This window comes from Xenopus laevis, chromosome 5S (assembly GCF_017654675.1).
Source record: "Xenopus laevis strain J_2021 chromosome 5S, Xenopus_laevis_v10.1, whole genome shotgun sequence".
NCBI classification, from domain to species: domain Eukaryota; kingdom Metazoa; phylum Chordata; class Amphibia; order Anura; family Pipidae; genus Xenopus; species Xenopus laevis.
The window spans coordinates 88,615,981-88,642,358 of NC_054380.1; the positions used below are offsets into that span (position 1 = coordinate 88,615,981).

A 26,378-nucleotide genomic window follows, 5' to 3' on the forward strand; every position below is an offset into this window, starting at 1 on the left:
GCTAATTTGACCCATTTCACTTCGCCAAAAATTTAGCTCATCACTGTTGAGCATCATTTTTCGAATCATCTTTGATAAGTTCTTCTGGCCACTTAGTAAATTCTGTATTGGAGTGGTGCAGACGATGCTACTGCTGAAAACAATGCTCCCACTAGCTAACATGCTGGACAGTGTACTTCACCATCGCCTTCATATTTACGTGTACAAAGGACACATCTAGCTGTAGCTCATCAATTTTATTTTGAGAGCCACCAAAGAGTTCTAAATGTTGGAGGAGAGTATTTTTTATTCGAGATGAGTCAGTGGTAGCCAGCATTGTTTGTATTGAAAATACCTGGGACATGGCTTTACTAATATGTGATAGCATGGAGCCTTCTGTTATGTCTTGTATTCTGCCATCCTGTTTCACTTGTATTGGAGTCAGTCTGCCATGTTATTTCAAATGTCTTTAAGGGTAAGGGTACATGGGCAGATTCGGGGAGATTAGTTGCCCCGGCAACAAATCTCCTCTTCTTCGGGGTGACAATCTCCCCGAACTGCCTTCCCACCGGCTAGAATAAAAAATCGCCAGTAGGATGGCACTTGCGTTGCTTTGTTTTCCGAAGTAGCCCGAAGTTTCCTTGAGAGGCAACTTCAGAAAATTAAATGACGCAAATGCCATCCCGTTCTGACGATTTTTCATTCTAGCCAGCGGGAAGGCAGTTCGGAGAGATTGTCGCCCCAAAGAAGAGGAGATTTGTTGCAGGGACGACTAATCTCCCCAAATCTGCCCATGTGCCCTTCCCTAAGACCTGACCTCAGTGTTGTGTGTCCACAAATAGACTGACTCATGTTAGCACAGTAACCTGCCTTAATCTTTTTTTCAATATTGACAGACATGCATTTAATGTTTGTCTATATTAAATATAGATAAAAAGTTTGCCCCGCCAGCTTTTCACTCTCTGCAGTAGAAGACAAATTTCCAGTTTAAAAAAACACATGGGTTACTTTTTGTCCTCATGAAAGGGCATCCCAGAGCTAAGGGACACAGGGGGCTGATTTATCAAGCATTGAAAACTGGGACAGTTTATCAGTTTTACAATATAAACTTGTGTTCTTTATCATGATAGTTTTTTATTAGCAATTAATGCATTTACCCCCATGTTTATTTTTTTTGAACAATTACATTTAAAAAAAAAAAAATAATGCCAGTATTTAGGTGTCAATGTTATATTTTACCACCTGTTGTGAACAAGATAGCAATAAACAACACTTGATCCTCTTCCTTGATTCTTAATAAATCAGTCCCAGGGAGGCCCATTTATCAAAGGTCGAATTTCAAATTTGTGTCAATTATTTTTAACTTGAATATACTCACAATTCGACTGGGAGGTTATATAAGAAAAAATTGAATGTCTAATATTCGATCGAATGGTTCAGACACGACAATTCTAATCTTATTCGATTCGTACGAATCAAGTTTCTCTCCAAAAAAAAACAAAAAATCTTGAATGTCAGGAAGGCTATTAACATCTCCAAATGGCTCAACGAACCTCTGCCATTGACTTGTACATGAACTTGGCAGATTTTAGGTGCTTAATATTTGAATTAGGACTGTTTCCATGGTCGACATGTAATAAATCTCACATTCAAATTTACATTAAAATTCGAATGTGTAAATTTTGACACCAAAAAAAAAAGTGAAAATTCAAATTTGAATTTTATATTCGACCCTTAATAAATTTTCTGCCTAGTGTCAGTTTAAGGTCACTGGCTCAAAATACAGTACAAAAATGAAACCAAAGAGATCTTACAATTTAATGTCAAAGCTGTAGAAGAAGTGACAGCTGCAGACATCAGCAAACAAACATTTTTTTTATATACACAAAGTATAATACTGATATATCTCAGTAATGGGTCAGGCAATATGATTACTACTATACACATAATCCTTTGCATAACAAATGGAAAGGAAAGTAACAAAGTGCTTAAGAAAAGGAACAAGGCAAATGCTGGGAGGAAAGGGGGGACTTCTCAATAGAAGGGAGTACTTAACTCCATCAGTGCTGAAGAGGACTCTACATATAAAAAAAAGTTCAATGTCAATCTTTCATTACTTAAAAATGAAATAAAATCTATAAATAAAAAACATGTAACTTGAAAAATATTCCCAAAGCATGCTAGTAAATTAAAAATATAAATTTGATTGCATGTTATTAAAATTCAAACATTCCCCTCATAGCGCCTAGGGGAATGTTTGAATTTTAATAACATGCAATAAATTTTATATTTTTAACTTACTAGCATGCTTTGTTATACCTCTGCTTGGCCACTAGAGGATTCCGGCATGCTACAAACAATTTTCATTGTGCTCTTGATCCAAGGAAATTTAATGTAAGAAATAAAACAGATCCCAAAAATAAATGTACAATGCTTTTCCCTCTTGTGAGGGATGCAGTTGTAGTGGTAGAAATCTTTAAAAGATGATTGATGTAGGTAACAGGCTTAAAAAAAAAAACAGCAAAAAGATCAAACCCAATCCCAGCCATAGTTGAGGCTGTAGAACTTTTTACCAAGAACTGTTGGGCCTCTGACCTGGTGGTGCTTAAACAGAGAATACTCAAACTGAATGCAGACAGCAAAGCAGGAAAAGATCCTTGTGTTCACAAAGCAATTTTGGTATTCCTGAAGCTTGTTTTGTCCCTGCAAATCAAATAAAGTCGCAATTAACTGGTGCACATGGCAAAACAACCACAGTATGTAGTTTTGTTTACAAACTCATCTCTCTAATGTGGGCATGGCATTGCTAAGGGGACTGTGTACTGATCCATCTTCACTTTATTTGCTCTAACATTCAAACACATGTGATCATTTATTTATGAAATGCATCCAAAAAATGGAACAATAATTTCAGGGGTGTGACTATTTGGAAGAATTTTATTAAAAAGGCCCCACCTCTGGGTGTGGGATGCAGGGAGAGGGGGAGAATTCATTCAGCGGCCACTGTTGTTCAGCAGGCCGTGAAATTCTTCCCAGGCCCTGGGTAACCAGAAATAAGAACAAAAAAAAAAATTAGCACTTTACTCCAATCTGATTTTGTTATAAAAAATAAAACTGGGGTTTATAGACATCAATTAAAAAGTAAGGGCTTGTAAAATAATGACGACATGAAGAATGCACTGAATGGGCTAATGATTGCTTTTGTTTACAGTCCAACAGCAATGGGGTCAAAAGAGAAATACAGGACACATAAATGTAATGTAGCAGGGTTGGTGAGTAGTCCTAGGTCATATCTTTCCAGCAATTTGCAGCAAGGGAATGAGCATGCTCCAGTTCAATGATCACAGAGAAGAGAACATCAGGTGGAGCAAGATGGCACTTGCCACCCCCACTGCATTACTCTGCTTTTGAACTAAGCTGTATTGGGCCCCCAGTGGTGCAGTTCAGTAGTGTGGTAGAAGTTCTTTGGAGGTGCCTAGAGTTTTAGCAAGGTTTTAGTTCTCCTTTAACTAATTAGTGGTACATTTGGTCCAATGATTACACAAAAAATAATAGAGAAGAAGCTTTACGGGGCAGGGACTTCCTTCCCACTGTCTCTTACCACATAGCACTTAAGCTCTTTGTCCTGATATTGACTCTGTGTATATTATATAGATATATATATAGATATATATATCTATATATTGTACTTTCATACACTGTACAGCTCTGCGGCTCCTTAACAGCGCTTTACAAAAAAAGTTATACATACATACATGAAGTGTTAAAGGCTCCTTGCTCTTTTTCAACTCAAAAGATGTGTGTTTTAATATAAACCACTTCTACAGTCTCTACTCTGGGATCTGAACAAGTCAATTATAGCTATACACTGCACAGGTATTGGTAGGACACCTAAAGAGCACCTTAAAGGTAGTGGCACATTGAGTTTTTCTACACAAGCCATTTTTAGCTCATTGGTAGGTGGCAAAACACTTTTGCATTTATAATCATGGAAATGGTGTAGAGCGTACCGGTGCACCCATAATGCATGTGATTACTTTTGCAAACTAGCATTGTCAAAGTTCTGAGCCATAATAACCTGAGCAGTGGATGTACAGCCTTCAGTTAAAAATATTGTGGGCAGCAAAATGCACCAATTGTCATTACTCTAAGAACTGACATTCATGAGCAAGTATAAGTAACTTCTCTTAGTAACCCAAATTTGTAGCTAAGCATGATCAGTTGAAAGACCTCAGACCTGACAACAAGCTTGCTTTACAGATTCAAAATGAACAGCAAGTGTTTCCAAAGCATCACATAATGTGCAAAAATATTTTTTTCAGTTTTCAGATGGTTAGGGTTGTCATATCTGAATGAGATTATATCTATATTAAAGGGAGTGTTCACCTTTAAATTAATTTGAAGTATAGAAGGATAGTCTGAGACAATTTGCAATTGGTCTTCATTTTTTATTATTCATGGTTTTTGAGTTATTTAGCTTTTTATTCAGCAGCTCTCCAGTTTGCAGTTTCAGCCATCTGGTTGCTATGGTGCAAATTACACTAGCAACCATGGACTGATTTGAATAAGAGACAAGAGGAATAGGAGAGGGTCTGAATAGAAAGACGAGTAATAAAAGGTAGCGATGACAATACATTTGTAGCCTTACAGAGCATTTGTTTTTTTAGATGGGGTCAGTGCCCCCTATTTGAAAGCTGGAGAGAGTAGAAGCAAATCATTCAAAAACTATAAGAAATAAATAACAAAAACCAACAGAAAAGCTGCTTAGAATTGGCCATTCTAAAACATACTAATAGTGAACTGAAAGGTGAACTTCCCCTTTAATACAAGCACTAACAACAGAGAATTACTGCTGTAGGGAAAACAAAACAGTTTATTATGGGTAGTTCTGCATAATATGAAAACTGGCAGCCCGTTAAAGAGTACTCTATCCTGCATGGTTGACTAGTAAGACATTCTTTATGATTTACCCAGGAAATAGACCCTGCCTTGCAAGTTTGGTCTCTAGGTATGGTGTCAAAAACTATGGACGGATTGACCAAAAATAATGGGTTATAAAAATAAAAAGCTTATAAGGGCAATAGGGGGTATTTAACAGCTGATAATTATAAACCACTGCAGTAAAAATGGATTGTTAAAACATTGTACACATACGAGTATGTTGTAAATTCATTGACAAGCTTTACTTTGTAGGCAAAGCTTTCATACCATATCTCTCTATTATAAAAGTTTATATAAAGTCTATATTTACGAAAGAAGCTATTCCTTGTTGTCCAGCCTCGAGTTGGATGAGGCCCTCCAAGAGTTCCATAGAGTTACCTGTATGAGATTAAGGCCAGACTGATATATATAATCTGGCCGTAAAAACATATTTTCTATAAGTGGAAATTTGGGAAGCACAGAGCTACGCTGTCATGCTTAATACACTGCTTATTGTAGTTCAGACCATCAAAATTAATAATTTGATGTCATTTTTCATTCACTTTGCAATGTGAACATTACATACTTGATGCTATCTGTGTGTGTTTTGTATTCCATAACAGTGTTGGGAGGCAAATTCAGGACTCGCCGCAATGTGTCTCGGATACGAGCAGTGGTTGCCTGGTCACTTGCAGTCTTGTTCCAAATGGATATGATGTCTTCCTGCACAGGAAAATATTCCTTATTACTTCATTATATCCCTAAATCACAGACATAACAATTAATACTCATACAGTCCACATCTAATGTGTTTTAACTGTATGGATGATTAAAATAAACCAAGTTGGTAAGATACTATCAAAGGTCTTCATATTTACAAATAATAAAACATTGTTACCCACAGGTAATACTGGCAACTTAAAGAAAGGGGTTGTTCACATTCCACATAACACTTTTTAACATTGTTTTCAGATTGTTCACCAGAAACACAGACCTTTTTCAATTGCTTTCCACTTGCTCTGTGATCCTGGTGCAAATTCTGAACTGTTACAATTTGCTACATTAGTTGGTACATAATAAATTGGCAAGCCACACTCACATTAATAATCTTCTGCCCTTGCTTGAAAGATTATGTAGCTATAATTGTTATCTGCCACTAAGAATTCAACTGATATTTATTTACAAAAGACAAGCAAATTCCCATAAGCATATGCACAAATTAAAATAGACCACCGGGGGGCACACCTATGTGAGTGTGTTTGAAAACGTGTGAAGTTTGTAATTTATTTACACTTCAAAGCAGCCCATGGAAGCTGTGCACTAACCATTTTTTTACAAATACAAGGGCACTATTCACATGGAATCTATGTTTGATGGGCTTTGTTCGGGTCATTCAGGTTCCTCCCACACTCCAAATACATAAACCAGTTAAATTGACTCCTGGTGAAATTGATCTACATCGGCAGGACTGAACTTAGTAAGCTCTACTAGTGGTGTAAATGAAGTATAATTTTGCAAGACATTCTGTAATTGCAACATGACATATAAAAGATAGCATATAGCATGTTTTAGCTTTACCGTAAACAGAATCTCACCTGGAAACGGACAGAGACAACAGCCCCACAGATCTCCTCTCCAACCATGAATTGCTCTCCCAGCATGGCCAGTATGAGATTCTCCCAGCATCGCGATGCTAGGCCTTTGCGTAGGCGAATTATCCACTTTCCTCCATTTTTGTTTGCATCATCCTATGCAGAGAGGAGAGAAAACTTAAGATCCAAGTATTTATCATTCTACAATGTTGTAATATCGCAATATATAGAAAGGGGGGGGTCGCTGTAGGATGGAATTAAGGTTGGTTTACAACCACTTTAAACTTTCTTCAGAGTTCATATACCTCTTCTTGTATCCCCATTTCTCAAAGTTCACATTAGCTCTCCCCTAAAGTTCAAATAAGAGCATTGTCTTCAAGTTTGGAAAAGATGGCAAATCACCTAGTGGAAGGGGCAGAACTAGGCTTCGAAATTGTTATGCCCTTTACACAGGTGTCTGGTAACTGATCAATTCTTAACAGTCTCATGCAAGCCTATACTTAAAAGTGGGCAAGAAGAGTCAAGCACAGAAGTACACACATAAGAGGAAGTAGGATTTATTGAGGTTCTTGTAATGCTTTTTTCCCCTTTCATTACTCTGTGGTGTACCCGTACAAGCTTGCAGATCCTTCCATTATAATGCTGCAATGTTCACAAATAGGCCTCACATAATGCTTGTGTGTACTGACCAAAGGTTGGGTCATATGGAGGGGGGGTTCTGAAAAGGTCGAATAACCACTGACATAAGTGATATATGACAAATATCAGTCAAGTCATGATAGAAAATTAATACATGAAGAAATGCTTTCTTTACAAAGTGTCTGCAGCAATTTTACAAATAAGAAACTAACTAGTAATTATAACAAAATAACTTAACCAAGATATGGATACAATAAATTGATATGGACACAAAAAAACCTACTTTTTAAAATATTATTATACATTGAGTTACCTATAGGTCATGTTGATCATTTTTCACGGATAGGTCTACTTTTGTAAATAATTGTTACCTGAAGTTCCTAAACCTCACGGTTGTGTCTACCTGACTATAGAGTTTCTAATGCAAGAGACTACTGCTGCACATATGGTAGCCTCCTCATAGAGGAACATGGTGAATGCAATGTAAATGTAAAAGCAACGGGCAAATACTTTTATGACAAAATTATAAATAGCATCCAAAAACTAAGGTCACTCAATGCATCAAATAAAGTGTTTAAATAGGACCCGTCACCCAAAAAAATATTCAAAATCCTATTTTATCACATTAGTGAAGCAAAAGGCATAGAGGAGGGGCAGACAATATTTAACAGTAACATAGTAAGTTAGGTTGAAAAAAGACACACATCTAAGGAGGAGGGGCAGGCAATATTTGATTGACAGCTGACATTTTATAATGAGCTTAAAACAGCTATGAATGCTTTAATAAAAAATAGAAATTGGATTTCATGTTTAATTTGAAAAGGACTTTTATTATACAGCTTTTTGTGTCTGGGTGACAGGTCCACTTTAACTTGGAGTAGATCAGTTACTGTTAACATCAACAGAAAGTACCACAAGAAGTCCAACTCCCACTATCACCGCTCCAATATGCACAGGTGTTCACAGGTTCATGTTCCTTTCTCTTGGTGACAAGAAAAAAAACTGGATACCTGAGAAGAGCAGGAGTCATTTTAAACGTTCAAATGTAAAGAAGTTTTACTGCAGCTCACTGATTAGGAATTGTGGCTCCTCCCAAGGGGTATCCTGTGCTGATATCCCAAACAGATCATCCAAAGATTAAACGTAGTACGTAGGACGAGTCCAAGGTAGTATTTTCAGCTGCAAATACTTTTGTTGAGGAAGTGGGTGACACACACTACATGTTTCAGGCTAGGCCCATTTACCTTAAGGTCAATAAATCAAATTAAGAACAGGAAACCCTCCACCTTTGGATAAGCTGTTGGTGAAGAACACGCACTTTTTAGGAGTGATCAGGGGTACCAAGCTGTCACTGCCAACATCTACCATAGGCATAGCCTTGGCCATTGTTTTCATTAAGAAGCACAGAGAAAAGAACAAAGTTACTGGGCAGGAAAAATGCAACTAATGCCATAGCCTTGTGTAATACAGGAATTATTTTTTATGATTTACAATTTATAAATGTGTGTTTTAATATATTGAATATATTATATATGTGTGGTATATAAATATATATATATATATATATATATATATAATATTTCAGAAGGACCCGCACTTCATTTTCTTGTGAATAAATTGTGCTTTATTTAATGCATTTCCGACGTTTCATCCACCAAGGCCCTAACTGGGGCCGAAACGTTGGACTCCTGAAAGAGTGCCGGGAACTTGGATCATCACTTGATTATCGGGAACCTGAGGTTCATGTACCCAAAGGCTGTGGAGCTCCCCGATTGTGCTGATTGATTGATGCTGAACTGGCTATTCCTGTAATTACCAGCATATGAAGCTAAGTAAATGTTTATAAATTCTATCTTCACTTGTGTGTGTAAGTGATTGCTCACAAGCAGTTTATCAAAAGGTTTAATTATTGATCCTGTATTGAATGAATTAATATTTATTAATTAATAATAAAATTATTAATATTTATAAAGGTTCACCCCTTTATTACACATTGTTACCTCTGCTCCGTGGTGCCTGCATGCCCTAATATAGTTAAGGTAATAGGGTCAATTAAACATTTAAAATCCCTTTTTTCCATTTTTAAATTATTTCTTCGCCTATGACATATTATCTTGTTGCTCCTTACCTCCCACATTGGTTTGATCCCTTCCTTGAAGAGGTGAAAATCACTGTGCCCAGTTAGGTCCCCAGGACGAACCATGTGACTGTAGAACCTCCAAAATTGTTCCACCTGAGACAAATTCATTAAAGGGATTCTGTCATGATTTTTATGATGTCGTTTTTATTTCTAAATTACACTGTTCACACTGCAAATAATTTACTCTACCATACAAAACTTAATTCCTAAACCAGCAAGTGTATTTTTTGTTGTTGTAATATTGGTGTATAGGCAACCATCTCAAGTCATTTTGCCTGGTCATGTGATTTCAAAAAGAGCCGGCACTTTAGGATGGAACTGCTTTCTGGCAGGCTGTTGTTTATCCTACTCAATGTAACTGAACGTGTCACAGTGGGACTTGGATTTTACAATTCTTAGATCTACCAGGCAGCGGTTATCTTGTGTTAGGGAGCTGCTATCAGATTACCTTCCCATTGTTCTGTTGTTAGGCTGCTGGGGGGGGGGTGATATCACTCCAACTTGCAGTACAGCAGTAAAGAGTGACTGAAGTTTATCAGAGCACAAGTCACATGACTGGGGGCAGCTGGGAAACCGACAATATATCTAGTCCCATGTCAGATTTCAAAATAAATATTAAAAAATCTGTTTGCTCTTTTGAGAAACAGATTTCAGTGCAGAATTCTGCTGGAGCAGTACTATTAACTGATGCGTTTTTTCCCATGACAGTATCCCTTTAAGGTCCTTATATGCTTTTCCAAGTAACAAGCGGTATGTGCAGTGTTGCTATAACTATAAACAAAGTTTAATGGTTGAATTAAATAAAGAAACTATGCCATCATGCTGTATAACATTTTGACCTGAGCATGCAGTTTTTAAAACCGCAAACACAAGTTTAAAATGTACGCACAAATGAGAATTAAGAGGGAATATTGCTAGTCTCAGATGCTGCAGATCTCGCCTGTGGAAAAGGCTGACAATCTGCTGCTCCGTCACTTAATGTGCCAGGACCCGGACACATTGCCTTGGCTCAGGTGCAGACAGAGGAGTGGATTTCAGCAGTAAAATGCAAGATTTTGCACCAAAATCTGCCATGTCTGCCTTCACCCATGCTGAGGCAATCTATTTGGGTCTACGTTTCACCACAGGCCGAGATCTGCAGAATCTAAGGCAGGCCTTACTGCCCCAAGGTAGGGAAAATTAACAAAGAAAATCACAAGTCCCACCATTCAAAGTGAATGGCAAATATTGTAATTGTACTTTGTCCTGATCAGCAGAAGACATGTATTGGCCGAAAATGCCGGACCACGGGCTTTTGAGGGAAACAAGCATCACTAAGCAGGACAAGTGGGATGGTGGCCTTTCCTATTTACTTTAAATGTGAATAGATTTGCAGTATTTTGCCCCAAAACTTCAGAACAACAAATTACTTCAAGCTTCCTTCTGCCATAACTATACAAATGGAAAAAAGAAGACAAATTACAACTTTCACAGACATTGGATAAGCCAGCAGATTTTACATTTGGATGAATCAATTAGGGATGCACCGAATCCAGGATTCGGTTCGGTATTCAGCCTTTTTCAGCAGGATTTGGCCGAAACCTTCTGCCCGGCCGAACCAAATTTGCATATGCAAATTAGGGACAGGGAGTGAAACAGCTTGACTTTTTGGCACAAAACACGGAAGTAAACATTTTTCCCCTTTCCACCCCTAATATGCATATGCAAATTAGGATTCAGTTCGCTATTCGCCCGAATCTTTCATGGATAGTGGATTAGGTGCATCCCTAGAATCAATATAATCTGTACAATTTTTCCCTCAAGACTTCTTTAAATAAAAATTGTCTTTTGCTCACGTCTGACAATGCAATGGAAACAACACTCACAGAAGCAAAGATACCGATCTGTTTAATGTTCTGCTCATAGCTCTGGGAGCTGGTCGGCCTTCCTGGAGTTCTGCGTGAGTACCAAAATGTGTAGTTGTACTGTAAGGGGTGCTCCGCTGGTCCTGGCACAACACTCTATGAAACACAGAATAATTCAGGGTTTTATAAATATTAAACAACATGTAAAAACACATCAGAACTAAAAAAAATATATTATGTTCTGCTGCACCTGAACAAACAGCCACAACATAAATGTACTAATATGGTAAATTTACCCTGAATTAAATAGTGTTTATTCTCTAACGACAAAAATATTAATGCTTCTTGAACAAGGATTAAGTGTGGGTTTGTCATTCAGTTTAATGTCACGTGGGACATTTCATCACCCAAGATTACTTTATGTTACAGCAGAGACACACTGCCCCTAGTTTACTGTTCACAGGCTAACATGGGAATCGCAGCTGGGGAAAGCTGGTGGAAAGGAAACAAGGGACGTTTTGGCATAGTCATGGGCAAAGGTCCTATGTATCATTGCCCTAAAACTTCAAGCAATCTAGCCACTTGTAACATCCGCCGTGTGCCAGCACATAAATGCTGGCGTGCACCAACTTAGGCGCCGGCGTAAGCCAATTTAGGTGCCGGTGTCGAAACGCCGGCGCGCATCAAAACGGACGCTACCGTCAAAACACTTAGGTGTATTACCTCATAATGGTGCGCCCAGTCCCCTATTGGCTGTTGATGTGCCTGTTGTTCCTCAACCTGCTCCCTTAAATACCTTCCTCCTCTCCTTGCCCAAGCTGGCTTCAGTTTCTACTGTTCCGCTAAAGCCCTGGTTGTCCGTGTTCCCGTTTGACCCTCTGCTTGTTTTCCTGGACCTTCGAACCTTCGCTGCCTGAAACCGACCTTTGCCTGAAACTTGACTACGCTTTCGTATTATCCTTTGGTACCTCGCTTCTCTGACTTCTGGAACTGACCTTGCCTGATCCCTTGTACTACGCTTTGGTAACACGCTTGGCTCCTTTGCTGTCTCCGCCGCAGAAAACCCGGGGCCCCAAAAGGGCGTCGGTAAAGACCGGAGCCGCAGAGGAGTTCAAGTTGCCACCAGTCCTCCGTGGACCAGCCATCTTCCTACGGGATCCCAGGTAACAGAACGTTACACCACTCTAAAAAGTAACATTCCTCTGACAACAAGGTATGTCAAACGATTGCCAGCTTATTTCCTCTGTACAACAGCCAACGGGGTTCACATTAAATTGTACAACTGTTTTTGTTTTATTCGTTTACTCAAGATTATGTTTGCCTATTGTTGTTACTCATACAAAGTGCAAACCAGAATTTGAATTAAAGGAGAATTCAACAGTAAAGTAAAAAAAAAAAAACCTACCCCCCTACCCTACATATACCTTCCTCCCCCCCCCAGCCTAGCTGCTACCCCAGGCAAATGCTCCATAGTTTTTACTTACCCCCCAGTGCAGTTTCTGTCCAGCGGAGTTCATGGCAGCCATCTTCTTCGCTTCGTTAATCTACGAGAAGTGCCGTATTGGCGCATGCGCATTTGGAGCAATTTTCTGTTTTGCGACAACTGCACATGCACCGAAAGCCGAAATTGACGAAGCGATGCTCTCATTCCGAAGATTACCGAAGAGCCGGAAGATGGCTGCAGTGAGCTCCCTGAAAATACTTTCTATTTGTGACTGTTTTTTTTAATATTGAAGTGTAAAGTTTAATTTTTCACATTCAAAAGCAGCTTGGGGGGGTTCCTGACTCTTTATAACTGTTCTAAATTGATACATTTGTTATCTTTGTCCCTGCTGAACAGAATCCCTGAGTTTCATTTAAGGCAGCTGTTAGAATTGATACAATTGTTGCGAATACTCCAGAGATACTAATGAGAAATGTAGCAACTAAATGTAGCAACTAAATGTAGCAACTAAATGTAGCAACTAAATGTAGCAAATTGCAACAGTTACGATGCTCTTGCATCACTGAGCTGCCACGCCAGAGACACGAACATTCAATTTTAAACTTAAATTTTGAGAAAAGGGTAAAAAATAAAAGTTGGAAATTAATTGAAAAAAGTCTTTGTTTATGGTGAACAATCTGACAACAACTGAACTGGTAAAAGTGTTTGGAAGGTGAACAACCCCTTTAACATGCAAACCAGTGACCTGAGTGTATACTCCATTAATAGCCAACCTAAAAAAGCATAGGCAAAAATCCCATCATGATACTAATGAGCCCACAGGTTGATCTGTCACATCAGTGCTACGTTTCCACCAAAGTACATGGTCAAATATCAATAACATATAGCCAATTATTCAGCTCGATGAATGGTGGCATCTCATGCTATTCAGTCCCTATATGGCCAGACTTTATATCTTTAAATGTTCACTTGCAAATTGTAATCACACCTTTTTCCTTGAAGAGCCTTGGTTTTTCTCCTTGTCATTTTTTTCCTTCTCACCATCTTTCTGTGTGCCGTTTTCCTCGTTCTGATCATGATCCCCACTGTCGTCATCTTTAAGACTAAAAGAAAAATAAATATATCATGTGTGTTTAAAAAAAACGTTGCTAACTGTATATAGACAATGGGGTTGCATAAAGATTTATAAAATACTAAAGAATGGTTAGGAACCAGGAACGCCTTTCTTTTAAACCATGGCTCCTCAATACCGGGTCTGTATCTAAGAACTTTACATGTATATAAAATACACAAGAGTCGTGAATATCCAATATAATATCCTTATAAACTGCCCTAAGTAGTGTCATTTGTTATAAATATTGATCTGTGATGTAACTTGTGCCACATGAATCAATGAAGACCCCACTGGGAGAGCATATGGGATGTGAATGGGAACACATTAACCATATCATTATACAAAAAGGATCCAAAAGTGCTTTATATCCAATTCAAGTACTTAAGAATGAAGTTAATGCACCACACCCTGTAATTCAACTATAGACTGCAATGGCTGTGTTATAATTTGGTGTGTTAAATAAAGGGGATAAGCTCCCAACTGCATCAAATCGCGTATGCGCGGCTCCGTTAAAAACTCTTACTAAAAACCAACCCAAACAGATAAGAATTCTAGGTGGCTTTTATTGTTTTGCTTTTTTGTAAATGTAATGTTTTGCTGCTGGAAAAAAGTAAATTACACTTAGCATGCAGGCACATTATCACTTATAGCTTGTGCGTAATAGTGTATTTTCCATTTAAGCAAAGGATTCTGTATATCCCAAAAAGGAGGCATGCTAAAGTACAGTAATTCTTTTTGGATATGTTCCAGTGTGCGTCCTCTGATTTTTATTGACATTTCTGTAATTATTTGCCAAGTTTACTGGCACATAATTTAGTTAATGCTTTGATGCCATCTTGGTCTCAACCTTGTACACAATTCTACACCATGATATGTTCATACAGCAAACGTAGTTTAGGAACCAGCAATACTCACTTTCCTTCACACATATTGCACCAACACAAATATAAGCACCACAGGACAGTTCCACCTTCCATTCACACACATTATCACACAATACCAGCTATTCACATTACAGGTAGAGTACTGAAAGCAGCAGATCCCCTCTGTTAAGAGCAGTATGCAGTACCAGCCAACACTCTCACTACATGTGCATTCCTGTCACATAATGGGTTGGAAACAATATCCTGGACATGTCAGTACACATCTCAGTTAAAGGGGAACTATCACAAAAATAAAATTTTAATATATACTGAAGTAAGAAAATTTATAAATACAATCGATTACAAAATCTGCATTGTTTCTGAAATAATCAAGTTTACAGTCATTATTTCCCTCTCAGCATCGGTTTCTCTTTATTCTCTCTTCATGCAGCAGTTGGGAGTCAGACAGTTAGATCCAATATTTCCTAAAAGGGGGGGGCTTCCTTTCCTAGCAGGTGTATTAGAGCTCACTCAAATAACTGATTCCAGTACAAACAAAATCTAACAAATGATCTGCACTAATTCTGCATGTAGATAGACAGGATTTCTGTTGATTTTAATAGTGAGCTCTAATACATCTTCTAGTCAAACGGAGCCCCCCTATAATATGTATTGGATCGTTCATCTGCCACCCAACTCCGGAATGAAGAGAGAATGAGGAGAAACTGATGATGAGAGAGGAATAGTGAAGATAAACTTGATTATTTCAGAAACGTTACATAATTTATAATTGATTGTATTTAGAAAGTTTCGTATTTCAGTATGCTGAAGCTTATATTAAATTTTCACGTTAGTTCCCCTTATTTCAGTATGCAGAAGCTTATATTAAATTTTCATTTTCCCCTTTAAGGAAGCTATGTAATTTAAGGTTTATGACACATGGGTGGAATTTGGGGTTCTTAGTCTGCTTTGTTTTTCAGTGCAGAAGTGTTTCAATGACTCCCTGCCACCTCCCATAGTCTAACAGTTCTAGTATTAGCCTGAAAATAAACTGCAGAAATTTTCCATTAAGCAAATGCATGTGACAAGCTCTGGGCCATGTACCATAAAAGACAAGACAGGACTGTTTTTTTTTTTCTCCAGGATAATACATAAAATTAGAAGTACCATGAAATCCACTTCCACGTGTCCAAAAATACTTTCTCTTTAGTGAATTATTGTTAGCCCAAAGCTACACAATTACTAAATATGACACACCGTTTTGCAAAACCATTTTAAACACTTTATTATTCCTTAGCCTGCATGCATTTAACAATAAAATGCTACCAAAATCCCTTCAGTCGTTGAACCATTGGCACTTAACGTTAGCTGCATAAAAACTACACAATGTGCCGCGCTCCTATTTCTCACAACCACCAAGGGCGTAATATGGGAGTCCGATTTAATGGAACGTCACAACAAACTGCTCCAGTGGCCGAGAAGTCAAGCACAGGGTATTGCTTATTGATACAGCTGCTATGAGGACGACTATACATATAGATAACGATAGTGTGCCATGTGGCGACTGTCAGGAAGACCAAAGCAATAAATCAGCACAGAGCCTTGCACACTTACGCATCGAATTTGTTGTTCATTGCCGATCCGCTCTACTTCCGACCACTTCCGTTCCCACCCTGGCATTCTTCCGCACACAATTCTGCCATTTCCGGTGCATATGCGGAACTCTTAGTTTAAGGAAGACGTTACCACTCGGGGAGATAAAAATGTAGCGCAAAAGGCACAGCTCGCCATCTTTGCTGTGACATTTTACTATATAAGGCAGGGATCCCCAACCTTTTCAACCCGTGAGCAACATTCAGAAGTAAAAGGAGTTGGGGAGCAACACGTGCATGAAAATGTTCTTTGGCTGCCAAATAAGTGCTGTGATTGGCCATTTGGTAGCCCCTATGTTGATTGGCAACCTACATTGAGGCTCTGTTTGGCAGTACACCTGGTTTTTACATACCTCCCAACTGTCCCTTTTTCGGAGGGACAGTCCCTCTCTTGACAGCTGAACCCGCAGTCCCTCATTTGTACTGGAAAGTCCCTCTTTTCTATGCACTGAACAGCCAGAAAAAGAAACAAAGTTTCTCACTTAATTGGCTTTTAGCAGAGAGCCCAGAACAGTTAACAGGTGCAAATAAGATACTTTGTAACAATTTTGAGACACAAAAACACAGTTTAGATAAGGAGAAATATTTTAAAACTTTCATAACCTGCCAAATTTTGTAAAACAAACATGGTAATTAGGGGGTGTGGTCACAGAAAGGGGTGTGGTCAAAAAACTGCTGCGATACGTGTGGGAAAAAATTTTTTGTCCCTCTTTTTACTTCCAAAATGTTGGGAGGTATGGCTTTTTATGCAACTAAAACTTGCCTCCAAGCCTGGAATTCAAAAATACGCACCTGCTTTAAGGCCACCGGGAGCAACATCCAAGGGGTTGGAGAGCAACATGTTGCTCACGAGCTACTGGTTGGGGATCACTGATAAAAGGCCTTGTTAGGTTTGTAGGCTGGACGTGAAGACTCGCTTTTTAGTCCGTGAGTTTTGGTACAAACGTAATATAGCTCAAAGTGCAGCGTTCTAAAAACAAGCCACACCCACATTATAAGAAAAACTACTACTAGCCGCTACCGTTCGAACTCACGTAGCTTAGGCTGGCCATAGACGCACAGATCCTATTGTACGAATCTAAGATTCGTACCATTTTATGATCGTGTGTGGAGAGTGCCGACATCTTTCGTCCGGCAGAGATCGGTCGTTTGGTCGATCGGTCAGGTTTGATTTTGACCTGACCGATCCCGCCAGAGCCCATACGGCCGAACGTTCAGATTACCCCCGATATAGCTATGCTTGTTAAGGGCAATACGGGGGTAAAGATCCGCTCATTTGGCGATGTCGCCAATGAGCGGATCTTTGCATCTATGGCCACCCTTACAATGCATCATTATAGCGATGTGTGACTCGTTCTGCCCTACCCCTCTCTAGGGTTGCCACCTTTACTGAAAAAGATTACCGGCCGGTGGGGGTGGGAACTAAAAGAGGCGGCCCATAGCACAAAATGGGTGGAGCCACGTGGCGTGTCGCAAAAGGGGCGGAACAACATCGCAGCAATGTCCAGAACACTGGAAACAAGGTTCTGCACGGATTGGGGGCAGACCAAGGGCTTTTTTTAAATGGTATTTCAAATTACCGGCAACTGCATTGCTGGTAAATTTGTAATATCCACCCCGGCCTTGGCAGGTGTTTTACCGGAAAAATACCGGCCGGTCGGCAACCCTACTCCCTACTCCGCCTCTCATTTCCTAGCGTGGGTGTGTCCAGGGAAGGGTTGGCCCCTCCCCGGGATGTGCATACTGACAACTGCAAGGTACCTCAGAACTCCTAGAGGACATGCCGACACAGAGGGACAATACCATGTCCCAGCCATCAGACCACGCCCACCAGGTCCTAGTTAAAGCGTATTTTAAGTGGTAAGTCAACTAATGGGATCTCATCAGACGTGAACTTCACAGATTTCTTATTTGTAATCATGTGAATAAAGTCCGCTTACTGAACTGCCCATTCATTTTTCTGGGACATGTAGTCCGGATGTGCCCACCAGCTCTAACATTGGAAGGTTCTGCTTGCTCACAGTGCATTTTGGGGGGACTTGTGGAATGCTGAGGTTTTGTTAGAATAATGAAAGGGTTAACGTGCGACTCGTCAGTTTGGGGGTTGCCTTTTTCTGCCTGTGTATTAGTAATTGTGGAAAGAATGCACACATTGCATATTCAGGGTAGCGCAGCTGATATGTAGAATACCTGAGCAATTCCCTGATGCGACACAGCCACCCTAGCCTATTCACCCTAAAATAATAGGCGCAGCTGCTATTACAGAATACGTCAGGGTTTCAACTACAAAAAGGTTAGTGATTAATGAAGAACCTAATACTCACTGCCATCTAGCATGAGGATAACCTACTCCACATTCTCCAGTAGCTTTGAAATTGCAGCTCCCAGCATCCTATGGTAATGGTATTGGGGTTGACACCTGTGCTAACATTTACAGACATGTTAACTTTTAATATGTTGCAGAATGGCCAATTCTAAGCAACTTTTCAATTGGTCTTCCTTATTTATTTATTTATTTTTTTTAAAGGAGACATTTTGTGTAAAAAAAATAAGAATGTACCAGTGCATTATACTCCATTAGATATAGAAGAATTGTGCTTAAAAAAGTAGTGTTTCAGGCTGATTTATTGAATATTTCTGCAAAAACCCTAATAATCCCTCCCTTATCTTCGACTTCCTGCTCCCTGAATTCCCAGGATGTGCAGGGGAGCAGGTGTCTCTCAACTCAATGCACTGTAGGAAAGGAACCAATCAGCAGCTGGCAGGACCTTATAGGGAACTGAAGCCTGTCTCTGCTTGTGCGACTGCAGGGCTGTGATTGGCTGTCCCCTCCTACTGTGCTTCTGGCAGGGCATTAGGACACACCCACCTGGGCATGGTCAGGCTGGCCCGATGGGACACCTGGAAAAAACCTGGTGGGCCCCGGCCCTCATGTGCCCCCTGCCATGCCAGACCCCCTCTCCCGATCTCCTGGCCCCACAAAAAAAAAAAACAACAATTTGCAGCGCATGTGTGCCGCTCTTTTTGCAACATACGGCGTCGCAGTAGGGGGTCCGGAGGGGGGCCCCGGCCCCCCAGTCCAACCCTACTACTGGGCTATACTGTTATGTGTTCTGTGTTTGAATGGCTGCCTCCATGGCTGCACAGCAGCTTATTTATATAAAGTATAGTTGTGTTTCTGAAGCAAACATATCAGTTTTACTAGTGCAACAGTACATTATATTTGAATTACTTTCAAAAACTTTAATTTATTGGTATTACTGTTCCTTTAAGGATTCAGGTAACAGAAGTACAGAACCAAAAGTAGGCACTGCCCATCTTGGACTCTTCCCACCTGGAGTGCTACACACTCTAGTTCCTTTAGTTCCATGAAAGTGGTTCACCTTTAAGTTAACTTTTAGTATGTTAAAGAATGGCCAATCCTAAACCACTTTTCAAACGGTCTTCATTATTTTTTTTATTGTTTATTCATTATGTGCCTTCTACTTCTGACTATTTCCAATTGACCCCATCTAAAAAACAAATGCTCTGTAAGGCTGTAAATGTATTGTGATTACTACTTTTTATTATTCATCATTCTATTCAGGCCCTCTCCTATTCATATGTTAGTCTCTTATTCAAATCAATGCATGGTTGCTAGGGTAATTTGAACCCTAGCAACCAGATTGCTGAAATTGCACACTGGAGAGCTGCTGAATAAAAAGCTAAATAACTCAAAAACCACAAATATTAAAAAATGAAAACCAATTACAAGTTATCTCAGAATATCATTCTCTATATCATACTAAAAGTTAATGCAGAGGTGAACAACCCCTTTGACAAAGGGCGCTGCACGAAACATGTTGTGTAACTCTATCTCCAATAAAGAAGTTTTGCAGTCCAGTTGCTGCCTTGGATTTGTCCCACACCTCTACATATTTCTACAGAACAACCCCTTTAAGACACAGAGTGGCCAGCAATGTGCAGTACCAGAACTCAGGAATTCATATTAATACATGCATGTTTCTCTCTCTTAATTATAACTTTATGGAGGGGTGCCCAGCTTGCAGCCTCGAGCTGTTGTTAAACTACAACTTTGTCCAGCCCCCAGGAGAAAGCGGAAGCTGAAGTTCTGCAATATGTGGACAGGAGCACACCCTTCTCTGTTGAAGCCCTGTAGGCTCTACCCAAGGCACATCTGATTGTTCTTACAGAACAGTTGTTCTTTTTTTGCCTTGTAACCATAAAATAAATAGACCCAAATCAGTGCAAAATAAGCAGGTTGCTGTTGCGGGGGCCGCATAGCTGAGTGGTTGCTATAACTGTGCATGAATTGATTTTCTTGGTGAGTGCACATGTGCTATTCGGATTGTACACTCTCAGTTACACAATTCATTCTATAGGTGCTTATAAAAGTGTGGTACAAAGACAATACACTGGGCCACGTAGAACCATTTCTGACACACACACACTTCAGTATTACTGATCTACTCCCTCGGTCACTAATACCTCCCTGGTGCCAAATGCAGCAAAACCCCATACAGTGCAAAGGGACAGCATCCATCTGCTACCAGTACCAACTCTTATTATAGACACTGGTTTCTTGCAGCCATAATCATAATATCACAACCACTGCTTCTATCTGGCTAACAATATTTGCTTATTTGGGCTGCAGGAGAGCTGAGTAATGTGACATTGTTTCAGTGATCGTACAGTTAGTCCAGACAAGCAGTGCAGGGAATAGCAATGGATGCACAGATGTAGCTTTCAATAGAAACTTACAAATAACTTTAATGTTATAGCAGGGGCGTAACTATAGAGGAAGCAGACCCTGCGGTTGCAGGGGGCCCAGGAGTGTAGGGGGCCCAGTGAGACCCTAATTAATTAGCAATTTTAATATATCTTGGTAAAATAGTCCAACTTATAAATATTTTGGGGCAGTGTCGGACTGGGACACCAGGGGCCCACCCAAAAACTTTAGACCAGGGGCCCACCAAAAGACCTTAAATCAGTACTATTATAATTCCTCTCCTCACACAACCTCTATTCTGCAAGTCTCTTTTCTTTACATGCTATAATCTATAATTCAATCTATTTATTCTCTTTGTTCTCATAGAAATAGGTAATGGCCATGAAATATGCCAAATGTTTTGAAGCACGAGGGACCACTGACACCTGGGCCCACCGGGAGTTTTCCTGGTATCCCTGTGGGCCAGTCCGACACTGTTTTGGGGCCCTAAATTGAATTTGCTATGGGGCCCAGTAACAACTAGTTACGCCACTGTGTTATAGAATTACTAATTCTAAGCAATGTTTCAATTGGTATTTATTATTTATTTGTTAAAGTTTTTTAATTATTTGCCTTCTTCTTCTGACTCTTTCCAGCTTTCAAATGGGGGTCCCTGACCCCATCTAAAAAAACAAATGCCCTGTAAGTCTACAGATGTATTATTATTGCTACCTTTTATTACACATCTTTCTATTCAGTCCTCTCCTCTTCAAATCCCAGTTTCTTATTCAAATCAATGCATGGTTGCTAGGGTAATTTGGACCCTAGCAACCAGATTGCTGAAATTGCAAACTGGAGAGCTGCTAAATAACTCAAAAACCACAAATAACAAATGATGAAAACCAATTGCAAATTGTCTCAGAATATCACTCTCTACGTCATACTAAAAGTTAACTCAATGTTGAACAAGCCCTTTAATGTCATTAAAATGATTTTAAGAAAGTTCAGTTCATGTATATAATAAAGCTTTCTGAATTGCATTTTTGTTCATTAGGCAAAATGTTGTTTCTTTTAAATATAATTTAGATGGAGTTGCTTACTAATTTTTGCAGCAAAGAAATCAGCGGTAGAAAGCTTTTGGAAGGCGAAGAAAGGTAAGTGATACTTGAAATCACAATACTATTCTGGGCAAGTGTAAAGCATTTGATACAATGCCACGCAGAAGGTTAATGGTTAAATTAAGGAATATTGGCCTGGAACATAATGTTTGTACTTGAATAGAGAACTGGCTTAAATATAGATTACAAAGAATGGTGATCAATGGAACATTTTCTAATTGGACCAGTGTTGTTAGTGGAGTACCACAGGGCGCTGTACTTGGTCCTTTGCTTTTCAACTTGTTTATTTATTTATTTTTTGCTGATGATACTAAATTGTGCAAAACTAGAAGTTCCTTGCAGTTCTGGGTAGCAAACTGGAAACACAGTGCTGACAAGTGCAAAGTTATGCACTAGAAGTAACAAAAATGTGAATTAAAAGGCAAAAAACAGTGCTGTCTTGCATAAAAAGGGGGATCATTTTGCCACTTTATAGGTCCCTGGTAAGGCTGCACATTGAATATGCAGTGCAGTTCTTCACAAGGATATAAATGAGCTAGGATTGTTTTCTCTGGAGAGAAGGCCTTTGCAAGGGGACTTGATTATTACTCTTTAGAAGTACATAAAAGAACACTATATACAGATAGTGGCAGGCCCGAATTTGTGGTGAGGCCACAAAGGCTCTGGCCTAGGGGCGGCATGCCGTCCAGCTGCTTTCTGAGGAGCATTGGGGACACGCAGCTCCCCAGTGCTCTGGTGCATGCTCGAGTGCGATCGCGGGTGTGGGGTGCTGGTGGGAAGGCGATAGGGCCGCGTGGCCTAGGGTCTTCATACAGGAAATCCGGCCCTGCATAGAGAAGATCAAGGTACCATAGACCATTCCTTTAAAGCAGTGATCCCTAACCAGTAGCTTGTGAGCAACATGTTGCTCTCCAACCCCTTGGATGTTGCTCCCAGTGGCCTCAAAGCAGGTGCTTATTTTTGAATTCCAGGCTTGGAGGCAAGTTTTAGCTGCATAAAAACCAACTGCACTGCCAAACAGAGCCTCAATGTAGGTTGACAATCCACATAGGGGCTACTACATGGCCAATCAAAGCCCTTATTTGGCACCCCAATAACATTTTTCATGCTTGTGTTGCTCCCCAACTCCTTTTACTTCTGAATGTTTCTCACGGGTTCTAAAGGTTGGGGATCCCTGCTTTAAAGGAACAGAACTTTCATTAGAAGCAGCATAGGTGGTTCATCATGTTGAGGGCAGTGAGGTTGTGGAGTTCCCTGCTGGGTGATTTCTTGAGCACAAGGCTATTGTGATCTGAAGATCTACAGTTAATTTAGGATAGATATCAGTATATAAAGTTAGAATTCGAATATATATGCAAGTGTACAGATAGGTCTGTATATGTGTAAACATGTGCACTGGGTTCATTTGGAGGTGCACTTGATGAACAGGATGAACAAGCGATTAACAGAAACCATGCACAAATGCCAACTACTTTAAAGGAACAGCAACACCAAGGAATTAAAATGTTTTAAAGGAAAGACAATATAATGTACTGTTGCCCTGCACTGGTAAAACTGATGTGTTTGCTTCAGAAAACAGGACCAGCCGATTGGGCGCAATTGGGCCCTATGCCAATGGGGGCCCCACACCCTGGAACTCCTTATTTGCTCGAATCAATGCTGGGCCACAGCCCACCCCCATTATTTTTTCAAATGGAGTAGTCCAAGCCGATATAGACGCACACCCACCCTTTTGCAGAGCAAGATTAGGCTTTGGATTGGAGGCATGCATGACGCAACACAGGACGGACGCGTTACTTGTACCAGAGTAAGTAGCAGCTGTCCCGCCAGTCAGCCAGGTGCAACCGTGCAAGGGCTATGTGAAAGTTTCCACCCCAACTTATGGCAGCACATCACCCCCCCCATACATAGCAATTGAACCCTACAATGTCTTAATGTTTGTTCTGTTTCAGTGGCGCCTCTGGAAGTCTGACACAATTAAGCTATGGGAGGAGCCTGGGGTAAGAGAGTGGGGGAGAAAGGGGGAAAAATGTTGGGAAGTGCAGGAGAAGGAAGATAGGAATATCCGGATGAGAGAGGGGTAGAAAAGAGGGAAAGGGAAGGTGAGGGGGGATAAGAAGAGCAGGATGAGAGAGGGTTTGAAGGTGGGAAAGAATTACATTTGGGGGTGAGAAAAGCAGAAGGAGGGAGAAAATATGAAAGACAGGGTCGGACAGACCCGCTCCCTGCCTTTGCTGCCCCTGACTTCCGGCTCAGGCAAAAAGAAGGTAGAGGGGTTAAGGTAAGATTATCATCTGGCCCACGGGGATCCACCCCGTTTCAGAGTCTCAGTACTTGTCGAAAAATCCCCTAGGAAACGTGCCCACCTCATAACTTTGTCCCCCTCCGTAGCAGGCAATACCATTCAGCCAATCACATTGCAGTAGCTCAGCCTCTGCTCTCACAGACTGACCCCTCCCAATGCACCTGTGTTCTGTGAATAGAATGGTCTTTTACAAACTTTATGCGAGAATAGCACACTGAACGTTGTGTGCTGCCTTTAGTGCAGGGCTGATTTCCATGCTGCAGAGAAGCAGGGGCAGGAACTCTAACTCTACGTTGCCTTGGGCTGGTGCACGGAGGGGAGTGGGACACTGACATCTGAGAGTTGTCTTATGGTGGCCATACACGGGCAGATAAAGCTGCCGATATGGGTCCTATGGACCAATCTGACAGTTTATCGGCCCGTGTATGGGGGCTTCCGACGGGTCTTCCTGATCGAAATCTGGCCATGATATTGATCGAGAAGGTTTGATTTTTAACTGACCGACCCGTTGGAGCCCCTTGGCGTATCGTAATTCGATCGTTCGGCCGTACGGCTGAACGGTCGAATTACCCCCGATATAGCCATTCCGTTTAGTGGCATATCGGGGAAAGATCCGCTCGTTTGGCGACATCACCATTTACACCGCTTTACATATTTTGGAGCATTTGACATAAAGTTGGCACTTTTATGCATGTTGTGCAATGTAATGTTATGTGTATTATTGGGCCATTAAACTAGTTTTATATATAATACATTTATAATATGTTTTGTATTTCTGACTATAGAACAGGGACATATTTTCCTTTTCTGAGAGTCATATTATTTTTGTTCATTTTGCAATCAGTTTGAACCAATTAAAATTTCCTGACCTAATATCAGGATATGGGAATAACCCTGTTATGTTCTTTTCCTTTATCAGACAGTTTTTGGTTTATTGAGCCCGATATGCTGCCCGTGTGGTATTTGGCCGTTATGGGAAGCAGCTTTGCAGTGTGGGAAAAGACCACAGAGGAACGCAGTTACACTATGGCACAGATCAAGGCTGTGCAGCAACTGGTAAGAAAGGTTTATAAATACATAAATATTTCTGTGTAGTCATAACATTCAAGAATACATGTACAATAAACAATGTAAACCCAGTGCAAATGTTGGACTCAAAAATACCTCTGGCTGACCGTTTTAATTTTTTTACTTTAGCCCAAAAAATCTGAAAGCCACTGGCCTTCATGTAATTAAATTGTTGATCTGTTGTTCCTCTTTGCAATGTGTGTGCTAAGCTGCTTGTCCTAAACCTGTAACTTTTCTCCTTGTTTTCAGCTTTAGAATATTATAAATGTGAAGAAACGCTGAGAGTGTTGCTGCCGGGCTGCAGGCTGGAATTGATGTAGTGAAGGAAAGTTACCTCAGAGAGTGATTGCTTAGACAGATATGGTTTGGGGTTATTTGCTTCATTTCTGAAAAATATTTTTTGTGCCAAACACAATGGTAGTTGCCTGTGATGCTATGCAGCAAAATGAGACACTTCAGGACGGACATTGGCTTTATAGTTGCTGGCTGGATGATCATTGAGTTTCTTTGCTGCCCATGACTAGTTTTAGGCCACGGCAAAGAGGATAACTGTCTTGGACCCCAAACTCAGAAGGGGTCCCCTTGACTTTAAAGAGGTCCCCGTGATTTACGTTACAATTGGCTATCATGTGGCCTCCAGCTTTTGAGGACCTTCAACTCAACAGCTGTAGCCTTAGGGTTCCTAGGCCTGATTTCTCTAACCTCAGCCCTTCAGATAATGTATAAGCAAGATTCCTTTCTTTCTTTTTAGAACCCGCACATAATCCTGTTCTTGTGTGGCCTTCACATGCACTCCCCTCCATCCATGATTGACTCCATGTGCCAGCACTGCGTGGAAGGGACGATGGTCTTCTCTCCCATTGTGATACGGCTGAACTGTGGCGCAACACTTCTTGGTCCGAGGGTAAGACATTACTTACATCTGAGTATATGAAAATCAAAAGGTGGGGCAATTTAAGATACTCCCCTAAATGGCAGTGACCATATTCAAG

General features: G+C 40.3%; 1 protein-coding gene across 1 annotated transcript; it reads right to left on the reverse strand.

Moving 5' to 3' along the window:
• Positions 1 to 1,783: 1,783 nt before the first annotated feature.
• On the reverse strand, positions 1,784 to 16,299 carry MGC89871.S (eukaryotic translation initiation factor 4E family member 2 S homeolog). Its single transcript, XM_018265609.2, has 7 exons — positions 16,150 to 16,299; positions 13,547 to 13,661; positions 11,136 to 11,270; positions 9,259 to 9,363; positions 6,495 to 6,647; positions 5,486 to 5,622; positions 1,784 to 2,682 (listed from the first exon to the last, which is right to left on the reverse strand). The coding sequence occupies exons 1-7, from the start codon at positions 16,167 to 16,169 to the stop codon at positions 2,643 to 2,645; spliced, it is 705 nt and encodes a 234-aa protein (XP_018121098.1). The 5' UTR covers positions 16,170 to 16,299; the 3' UTR covers positions 1,784 to 2,642.
• Positions 16,300 to 26,378: the final 10,079 nt, after the last annotated feature.

Excerpts from the sequence above, each read along its gene's own strand:
- MGC89871.S (XM_018265609.2), bottom strand. The coding sequence starts at position 16,169 with ATGAACAACAAATTCGATGC. Across the intron at positions 6,648-9,258 it reads GGATCAAACCAATGTGGGAG|GATGATGCAAACAAAAATGG; the intron begins GTAAGGAGCAAC and ends CTCTCTGCATAG. Across the intron at positions 5,623-6,494 it reads TTGTCTCTGTCCGTTTCCAG|GAAGACATCATATCCATTTG; the intron begins GTGAGATTCTGT and ends TTTCCTGTGCAG.